The following is a 10,672-nucleotide window of genomic DNA, read 5'->3' on the forward strand; positions in this document are numbered from 1 at the left end:
ATTAAATAAAGCCAATATGCTGGTTCAGCTTCCAATAAGGATTAATTATATCTTAGTTGGGATCAAGTACAAGCGACTGTTTTATTATTACACAGAAAAAGGAAATCAATTTTTAAAAATGTGGATTATTTAAATAAAATGGAGTCTATGGGAGGCGGCCATTCAATAATTCAGAGGTTTCTGGATAACAGATCCCATACGTGTATAACAATTTTGTTTTCTCCCAAAATGTTTGATGTTTCCTCATGTTTGATCCTTACAGGATTCCTGTAGCCAAGTGAATGTTACACCCGTGAAAAGACCAAACCCACTGGCTCGGATATGGAAAAAGAGAAAAACCAAGAAATCGGTGAAGTTTGCAGGTACCGTATCTAAGCAATAAATTCATATTTATTTCAGGAGAACAAACATGATGATCATTCAGTTCTATTTGCCTTTTTCAGATTCTCTCAAATCTGTAACTCCCATTGAGATTGTGAATTCTGAGAGTGAAGAAGAGGAAAGGGAGACGAGATCGGAAGAAGAGAAGAGAAGTCCTTCTAATGTAAATACAGAACATTCCACCCTCCTTTATCATTCTAATATTATATGTTCCCCCAATGTCTGTCTTATCCTGGAACCAGCATGTGATTTGTGGCTCCTGTCAGTGTCCTGCCATCACTAATTCACTCCCCAATAACAATATTATCACTGTGTTTGGGAGGATTTTATCCTATGTGAATTATACAGCTTATTGGAACTCACAATGCTTTCTCTTATATTCCTATTGTTATTCAATAGGACTCGGGAATCAATGTATCGATTGGTCAAGAGAAAGAAATGTCTCCAGTAAAGCTTGAAATAGCAGAACAGTCCCAAAAGGAGACAGAAGTGGAGCTGAGTGAAGGTACAATATCTTAGACACAATCTTTTATTCTCTCTCTAGCCCAAGATCAAGTTTTATATTTGTAACCACATCTGTGCATGTTCAAGGCTCTATCAATATACAATACCTATATATGTGTCTGCCTGCAGGCCTACCCCATCTTTGGGGACACCAACATTCAGTCATATGATTTTGTTTGAATTTTTCAGATGTTCCTGAAAGTGTTTCTGCTGTTCCTTCAGCAACTGAAAGTGAAGAGATTCCCTCAAATGCCAATGAGGAAGATGAAAAGTCACCTCCTGCTCTTATTGAGAGGCCTTCTGATGTTCCTCCTGATGTTCCTTCTGATGTTCCTTCTGATGTTCCCTCTGCTGTAAGTACAGCGCATTGATCCTTCTAACAAGTCCATTGGCTCAAATAGAAAATATTTATTTTGTTTGTAACAAATGTTATCCCATTGTTTCACTTATTATACCCCACGTCTTATAGTTTCCATCTTGATTCTACTGATTTGCTTTTTATTCACATTGGTTTTATTATATTTTGTTGAAGGGATATTTATGTGGAACAGTGTAATTATTAGGCCCGGGATCACAATTTTCCCTAAATTAATGACTGATATTATGGTTTATATTTCTAGGAGGCTGAATTTAGACCTGAAGATAGTAGTGCCGTCCCTCAAGCAGCAGACAGTGAAAAGCCCGTAGAGGAACGTTCATGTGTGGAACACGATAATGAAGAAAATGTGGAGATAAAAGCTGAGAAGTCTTCAGGTAGAACATCTGAGGGGTGACACTCTGGCCTTGGGGGTACAATATACAAGTTTTCATTCCCAACAATGTTTCTGAGTTCTGATTGCTTTATTTTGAATTCTGCAGCTGATCCAAACCCACCAAACACGCCTCTAAGTGTCCCTGATAGACTTGCAGCCAGTGGTCCTATAGTGACATCTCAGGGGCAGAAAGAACATGAGGCAGAATGTGAAGAAATATCAAAAGGAATTCTCCAAAGTGTTCCTGCTCCCAGCCCAAGTAGCTCATGGCAGCCTATAGACTGTACAAGGTATGGTACAAGCTGCTCCCGGCATAGTGTATATGTACATGACTGCAACAAACAAGATACAATAATAAATACGTATTCTCTTTCAGTGATGAGCAGCCATCTCGCGTTTCTATTAGCCATTTCCAACTAAGTGCTGTGCTGGGCCAAGGAGGTTTTGGAAAAGTAAGTCACTTGCTCCATAATTAACATTCGGACTTTCATTCCCATTATGTGATCTAATTGACGGTAATTGTGTTTTTCTAGGTGTATCTGGGAAAATACAAAGCAACAGGCAAACTGTTTGCCATCAAGAGCTTAAAAAAGCGAGAAATGACTTCCTCAATTAAATTGAACAGGTAAGTTACAGGCCAACAAACAGTAGCCTTTCCTTGTATGTTTTAATACAAATAAATAAAGTCCACACACTTGTATTAGTCCAACACAAAGGATAGAAAACGGCTGCATCGAGTCTATTAATCCAGTGTATAGAAGAGAAAGACACAAAGAGACTCTAGAAATAGGGCTCACCGGAACTCTTTTTAGTATTTCTCCCCCAACATATATAAATCTCAATTAAAGGTTAAGAAACACACATCAGACTAAATTCAGATATGCAGGGGATTATTTATTAAAGTCCAAATGCCAAAAACACAAAAAATTTGTGTTTTTTTATTTTTACTATAAAATCCGTATTTGTAGTGGGAAAAAACAACTAGATTTTTTTTGCGTTTATTATACCCCGGGGATGGAAAAGTCTGAATCTGAAAATCTGGGATCTTAGACCTGCCGAGGTTGCATATAAGTCAATGGAAGGTCCCAAGGATCTTGATCTGAACTGGGCTTTATGCAATAATCTAAAGATTTTGTGGTTTTCAGACAAAACTCAATACTTTGTACAATTCATTTTTTTTCACGATTTTTTCAGGAAAATGTGTTGATAAATAAGGGGGAAAACCCCATTGGTCGGAGTATTTTCCAGAAAATAATGAGATAAATACGGACTTTGATAAATGGGCCTCCCTGAGTAACATGTTCCCCCCAATACTATTGAGATCAATTCTATAGGTGCTGCTTGTTTCCCAACACCTTCTAAACTTTTGTTCCCCTGGGAGCCAAGAAGCAGCACCTCCTCTGGGACAACAGACACACTAACTGCCTATTGAATCTTTGGTGACCTTTGGTTACAATATGACATTTAGCAGTAATTTTCACTTTAACTTCAGCTTAGATTATTATCATTTCTCACACAGAGGGGACATAAGCCTCATCCCAACTGTATTGGTTCCAGCACAGTTTAATGTGCAGACATATTAATATTTGACTCTTATTTCCCAGTGCTCTGATGGAGAAGGAGATTCTTCTTTTGGCCAAACAAGAGCAACATCCGTTCCTCACTGGATTGTTTGCCTCGTTCCAAACAGAGCATCACGTTTGCCTCGCCATGGATTTAGCGGCTGGAGGCGATTTAACAAAAGTCATTGATCATCCGGAATTCAACTATAAAGCAGCAATGTAAGTAGAAGAGTGGATTGTATGGATGGGATTTCTGGGAGGGAACAAGGATGATTGCAGTGATTATTTACCCACTGATTTGGGAATCTTCTTTCTATTTCCAGATTTTACTCTTCGTGCATTGTTCTGGGCTTGGAATTCCTCCATGAACACAACGTCATTCATAGGTAAGCCTTAATGCAAGTAAAAGGGACATGTGATTTTAGCAGCAACAAGAGCCTGACCTTGTATAAGACACAAGTGTATAAGTCAAAGGGAACATGGGCAGACTTTCTCTCAGCCAGGTAGGGAGTGGCTATGCATTGCTTCTACTCCTAACTGTCATTTTCTCACTGGAGCGGCTCAGGGCAGTACATATGAGCAATTCTATATGGGGCACACAACTGGAACCATTGGCATGCCATAGGAACGGACGCTTACTAATAGCACCATTAAACATCTTCTTTTTTTCACACAGAGATTTAAAGCTTGACAATGTCCTCTTGGATGCATCCGGATATATAAAAATCACAGACTTTGGCCTTTGCAAAAAAGGTAAGAATTGCTGCTTTGTTGCCTTGAATATCAGGGTTCAACTCGGTAACTAATGTGTCACCATCTTGCTCATCACAAAGACATGTATAGAACAGACACCTAACATAAACCTACTACTAACTACTAACATGAAATATTGTGTTTGTTATAGGAATGGGCGTTGGAGTCTTAACCACAAGCCCTGCTGGAACTCCTTATTATACTGCTCCAGAGATATTGAAACGGGAGCCCTATGGAAGAGCAGTAGACTGGTGGTCTGTAGGAGTGATGCTTTATTACATGGTGCTTCACAGGGTAAGTTTGATTTTATCCAGTCAACAGAAGTAACAAATGGATATTTTTAAAGGTTTTGCTAAACTTTGACCTTAGTACAAGATTAGAATAGCAAGGGAAGCCCTGCAATAGGAAGGGACCATCTCTATATTGTATTATGCAAAGGGAACATAAAGAATGTTAGTCCATCTTTAATAACAACTTGAGTTACTCCATGAGTATAATATTAAGGCATAATATTTGATACCCGTATTTACAAACGACTCAGTATTAATGAAAGATTGTCCTGCTTGGTGTTAAATCCAGTTCCCCTTGATCATATCAGACGCCCCTGTCTGTGAGATCAGTAAGTTTAGAAGCAACTTGCTATACATTATTAGCCATTTTCTGGGACAGTGACATTAATCCCTGGTGGCTCAGAATTCCTGCTTTCCTAACAAATACGTCTCCACCTTTGCAGTTCCCCTTTAACGGACTGAACATGGAGCATCTGTTTGAATTTATCAAGTATTCGAGGGCGATTTTTCCACCGAAAGTCCCTGCTGATTTCTCATCCACAACAAAAGGAGTAAGTTTAAATCCTGTCATCATCATCATGTGATCGGCTTGTGTTTGGGGTTTCTTACTCAGAGATCATTCATTTCACTTGTGCTCTTTCTGTACAACGTATATTTGCTCTCACCTTCACCTGTACAATTCATTGTTGAGAGGGGGCCAGTCACAGCACATCACATGCTAAACCATCTGCATATAATAGAAATATTACATATCAATGTTCATAAATAAGGCTTTATCAAATATATAGCGAGCTAAAGCTTTTAGTAACGGGCAGGGTTGGACTGGGGGTACACCCAGAATAAGAAAAGAATTCCAAGATTCTGTTACTGGACTGAGAGTCTTCGCTCCATTGTGATGGTGCAACGTTTATTATAGATTGTAAGCTCTGCACAGTGCTGCGTATAATTACAGGCACTATAGAAGAACCAGATAATACTAATAAATCTGTGTTCAAAATAGTAGATTCCAGCCATATTATATTATAATATTTCAAAGCTTTTCTCCTCCTATAGTTGGAGTAAAGACAACGCCTTCTGGAGGAGGGGTCTCAGGGAACATACTGGGAAGGTGGAGCTACAGATTGTCCCGCCTCCCACTGGATTGTGCTGTTTGAGTAACAACTATTTTATTCTTTCTGCAGCTTTTGGCCAAATTCCCTGAGAATCGCCTGGGATTCAACGGAGCTGAAGAAGTGAAGCAAAGCCCGTTGTTCTGTGTAGGTTTATAGTTGTGTATTAGGCATAGCGTGCTGTTATAATGAGTGGATATAGATTTATTCCAGACGTATTCTTGTCTGGTGACATTATCAAGGAACAAGGTGGCCATCCAATATATTTTGACCCCCCCCAAAATCTCTGTAGTTTTCTTTGTAAGGGAAGAAATGAAATGGCTGAATCGTGAAACAAGGTAGAAAGGTTCTCGGACTTTACTAAGTAATACATTTGCTGGAGGGATCTCCTGGGATTGGCTTATCTAATACATAGTTGCTCAGTAAAATGTCCCTTTGATTGTGACACATTATCTAAATTCTAAATAACATTCATTAGCTAGATGCTTAGATATTCTTAGATATTCCATCTTTTTTACTATTTCCCTAAATGTATCACAGTGTCAGTAAGAAGTGATATTAGCAATGGTTGTTCCTTTGTGTGTAGGATTTTATGCCATAGTATAAATTGTATCATCAGTTCTATTGTATTCATTTGATCCATCTCCTTTGCCACAGAAAATCAATTTTGATGGCCTCTTGAATAAAAAAGTGACACCACCAATCATCCCAGCTGTCCAAAGCTCAAGCGATAATGACACAAACCTAATGGTAACTCTGTATGGGCGTAAAGCAGTTATACCAGACTCCGTCAGTGAAGCCCTCCAGAACTTTGATTATTATGTTGGCTGAATGTGAGAAGAGACACTTGAATATTAAAGAAATGCCACCCGCCCCTCAACCAGGAATGAAGCAGCCGGCTAAAGGAAGCCTGGGTAAATATGGACGTTTGCTTTTGGGAACACTGATTGTAGAAACATCTTCAGGATTAATAATGTTCACCCATTACAGAAGGTGGAGGGTAACAGCTGGGGGATGTCCCATAGATCCCTTTGAATACTGGTCTTTAGGATAAGAGAGACTTGATAGGATGGTGATTTATAGTGAAGGTCACTATTTCTTCCCATTATCCTTCATCTCCCTTTATTCTCTCCTCTCTGTTATTCTTTCCCATTTTGCTACTTTTTATGTTAGAATCTTCTGCTTTCCTTCACCTATTATTATCACATTAGTTCTCTGCTCTTGTTCTCCAGGCTGCCATATTTGTAAGAAACATTCAGAATGCATTATTTATTTATTTCTGTTTAATCTTAACAGCAAACCAGGGACAGCAACTCCCGCAACTGTGTATCCTATTTGCAATACGTCACAGAACGACTCTTCATAGCGGTGACATGTCCATGGAACTTCCAACTCAAACTTCCACTGCACCCCCAATTGGTGCTTCCTAACCATTAAAATACTTTTACAATAAACTAACTGAACTACTCTTCCGACTTTGCTTGAATCTGTAACTAATACACAGGAGTTTGAGACTTGATGATTGTTCTCCCAACGTGAGGCACCTTCTCTCCTTGCTGACATATTGCAGTAAGTGGAGGTAGCCTAAGACAGGAGAGTCTGAAATTTCTCCTTGTCGACACCCACACAAGGGTGTTTATTGGCCCAGGCACGGTGGCTCGTTCCCAAATTGGGAAGTCGTAACAAACAACACCAGCAAATTCGGATGGGTGGGGCGCAGTATATCGTACATTCACTCTGCAGGGTCGTTGGACAGACCAAGAGTCACAGTTGCCAATAAATATCCTAGAACTTCGGGCGATAGTACTAGCTCTTCATGGCTAGACAGACAGCCTTTGAACACAACCAGTACGAATTCAGTCAGACAACGCAACAGTGGACGCGAAGCAGCCGGGCAATGCAGGAAGCAGCAAAAATTATAACATGGGCAGAAAATACAGTTCCAGTTAACTCAGCAGTTTTCGTTCCCGGAGTCCTGAACTGGGAAGCGGACCTCCTCAGCAGACAAACTATAGACCAACGGGAATGGTCCTTTCACAACAAGGTATTTGCTCAGTTGATACAAAAATGGAGAATACCTGACATAGACATTTTAGCATCCAGACACAATTTTAAACTTCCATGCTACTGCTCCAGAACCAGGGATCCGGAAGCAGCATTCATGGATGTGCTGGTAATCCCATTGAATTTCAACAAGGTGTTTTGATTTCCACCTCTAGCAATTCTTCCCAGAATAATTTCCAAAATTAAACAGGAGAGTGCTACGACCATCTTAATTGCTCCAGATTGGCTAAACAGACTATGGTACATGGACCTGATCAACATGTCAGTTTGTAAGCCAGCTACCTCTACGACCGGATCTGCTAATGTAGGGCCAGACACCACAATCTAGCCATGCTGCGTTTAAGGGCCTGGTTTTTGAAACCCAGTTGTTGACTCAGAAGGGTTTCTCACCAGCAAGCATACAAATGGCCTTCCACCACTAAAGCATGCTACAAAGTATGGAGTACCTTCCTTAACTGGTGCTCAGCTAAGCAAATACTATGGGCAGACAGTTCCTTGCAAGTTATTACAGACTTTCTTACAGAGGGCTTTACTAAGGGCCTTGCACTCAACAATCTAAGATCACAAATTTCCACACTTTCAGCACTCTCAAATATTAGGTGGGCGGAGGACAATACCATTCAACGTTTCCTACAAGGTACATGTCAGACCACCTTTCAAAGAACCTACGCCACCTTGGTATTTGCTATTAGTACTTTCAGCACTACAAAAAGCCCCCTTTGAGCCTATTACGTCATGTGACCTTAAGTGGTTGTCTTTGAAACTGACTTTTCTGATAGCAATAAATGGCTGGTTATTCACCACGACAAAGCCGTCCTTCGAAGGGTACCAGGGTTTCTGACAAAGGTAGTTTCTGGGTTCCGTGTTAATCAAGAGATAATCTTGCCATCTTTTTGTCCCAATCCCACTTATGACAAGGAGTCACAGCTGCACAAGTTGGATGTGGTGAGGGCAATCAAAACATTTTTATGTAGAACAGCTACTCACTGTATTCACTGTTAATTTCATATTCCACAGCGCACAAAGGTGTCGGAGTGTCCAAACGAACCATTGCCAGTTGGCTAGTAGAGACAATCAACAAAGCTTATGAGCTGAACCATAAACCAAAACCATTCCAGAACCATTCCAAAACCAAGCCCACTCTACTAGATCGCAAAGCACTTCTTGGGCTCTTCAGAACTTAGCTACATCTGAGCAGATATGTAGGGCAGCCACTTGGGCATCCCCAAATACTTTTATCAAGTTTTACAAATTACATGTTTTTGCTTCAAATCCGGCCGTTTTTGGCCGCAAAGTGTTACAAGCAGCTCTGGCACATTGAATTCAGGATATTACAGTACAAATTCTTGACTAATGATACAACAGTGATGATGGCACAGTAAATGGTTTCTTTATTTTATTCATACAATGTGGATACCGACACCGTAGATGTTTTCATGTTTTTATACATTCAAAGTTAATGGTGACACCATAGATGTTCCAGTTTTATTAACACAAGAGTAAATGATAACACAATATTTTGCTCAAAGTTATTAAAGCAAAGTTTTTTCTTTGACTGTCAGCACACCTAACAGTGCGCACAGGTACATTGTTCCCCCGCTCATACTCCTGGCCAATTGATTAACCCTTTCCCTACCAAGGGAGAGCAACAAGAGCCTGAACTGGCAGGTTTACCCCACACGCCTATCTGTCCTAACAGTTCATTCTAAGAGGATGGCAGAAGGTAAGGCAGGGGGGTTATTCCCTAGGGGGGGTGAAGCCCCAGCAGCGGCGCAGGTGTCTCGTTTTGCCTGCACAAAATGTCAGACAAAATTTTTGGGGGGCCAGATTGAACCGCTGTGCAGAACCTGCTCTGGGGGACAGACTACACCTCCCACTCAGGTACTCTCTTCCCTACAACCTCGGGCAACAAGTGATGATTCACAGGGTACTTCACAAAACACAGGAGAAAGTACCACGCAAGAGGCAGTAGCGCCACTTTGGGCTGTACATCTCTCACAATCCCTGGCATCTTTGCAGGGACTCCCAGCCTATCCAAACTAACCCACAAACACTCTGCCAAGCGCAAGAGAGCAGACTGCCCTAAGACCCTTGCCACCTCGCATAGCATATCTGATGACTCATCAGCAGAGCAAGACTCTTCCCAGTCTGAAGGGGAACTCCCTCCGTCAGACGCATCTTCAGAGGATGAAGAAAACCAAGGGGAAAGCATTGAAAAAGATTCACAGCATGACATAGATGGCATTATTAAGGGAGTACTGGAAGTTCTTAATATCACGCCATCATCAGAGGAGAAGAGTCACACCACAGGCCTATTTAAACAAAAACATAAATCCACTGCTTGTTTTCTCTAGACTGGCCCTCCCTGTCAGTGCAGAACGCCTGGGTTAAGTATCCACCTCCGGAGGCAGGACAGAAGAATAGAAAAAACTTCAGCTCCACCCTCCCTCTATATAGCCATGCTCCTCCTGTATCCAGCAGTTTTTTTCTTCTGTCCTGCTGGGATACTTGGGTCATTATATGGCATAACAGCGCTAGCAGTCACTAAGTAGGGTTTTGTTTTTCTCATACAGATAACACTGATACCTCAAAATGGATATAAATACAGCGCTTGAGGATATTAGGAAGGACATGTCCAGTACAGCAACACCAAAAACTAGAAAGCCTACTGAGCGGAAAGGCCACACCCAAAGCAGAAAATGCAAAGTTTGCAAACATACATTACGAAAAGGGGAACAAGGTACATGCTTGGATTGTTTACAACCACCGCTTTCGGCTCCAACATTATCTCCACAAATACTGTCTCAAGATATACAAGATAGCCCTCATTTAGATCAAGCACAAGCTCCAAATCCCTCCACGTCAGCGAATCCTTCCACATCCTCCAAACCTCCTCAGTTGGAGGAGTTATTTGACTGGATTAAATCTACTATCCAATCATCCATCAGTCAGCCGTCTCTCCCTAGTAAGAAACGCAAAGCACAACTATCTCTAGACACTGACTCATCAGAGTCACATGAGAACACTGACCAAGATAGCGAACCAGAACTGGGAGAACTTTCACTTAGTGATAGATCATCCGATGACTCAGACTCAGAACATCAGTACCGCTCTATAGCAGGCCCAGACATAGCTAAGCGTCTGTTAAGGGAGATGTTAGCCACACTTGAAATTAAAGATGAGACGACCACCGCATCAAAGGCGGATAAAGTTTTGGGTGTTCAGCCTCGGAAGTCGAGAGCTTTTCCTGTGTTTAA

General features: G+C 41.1%; 1 protein-coding gene across 1 annotated transcript; it reads left to right on the top strand.

The window, feature by feature from the left end:
* Nucleotides 1-1,982: 1,982 nt before the first annotated feature.
* LOC121394334 (serine/threonine-protein kinase N1-like) lies at nt 1,983-6,877 on the top strand. Its single transcript, XM_041565133.1, has 10 exons — nt 1,983-2,089; nt 2,171-2,262; nt 3,242-3,418; nt 3,523-3,585; nt 3,876-3,952; nt 4,104-4,246; nt 4,686-4,793; nt 5,424-5,498; nt 6,009-6,265; nt 6,648-6,877. The coding sequence occupies exons 2-9, from the start codon at nt 2,237-2,239 to the stop codon at nt 6,180-6,182; spliced, it is 843 nt and encodes a 280-aa protein (XP_041421067.1). The 5' UTR covers nt 1,983-2,089; nt 2,171-2,236; the 3' UTR covers nt 6,183-6,265; nt 6,648-6,877.
* The last annotated feature ends 3,795 nt before the right edge of the window (nt 6,878-10,672 follow it).

This window comes from Xenopus laevis, chromosome 5S (genome assembly GCF_017654675.1).
Source record: "Xenopus laevis strain J_2021 chromosome 5S, Xenopus_laevis_v10.1, whole genome shotgun sequence".
Classification (NCBI taxonomy): Eukaryota; Metazoa; Chordata; class Amphibia; order Anura; family Pipidae; genus Xenopus; species Xenopus laevis.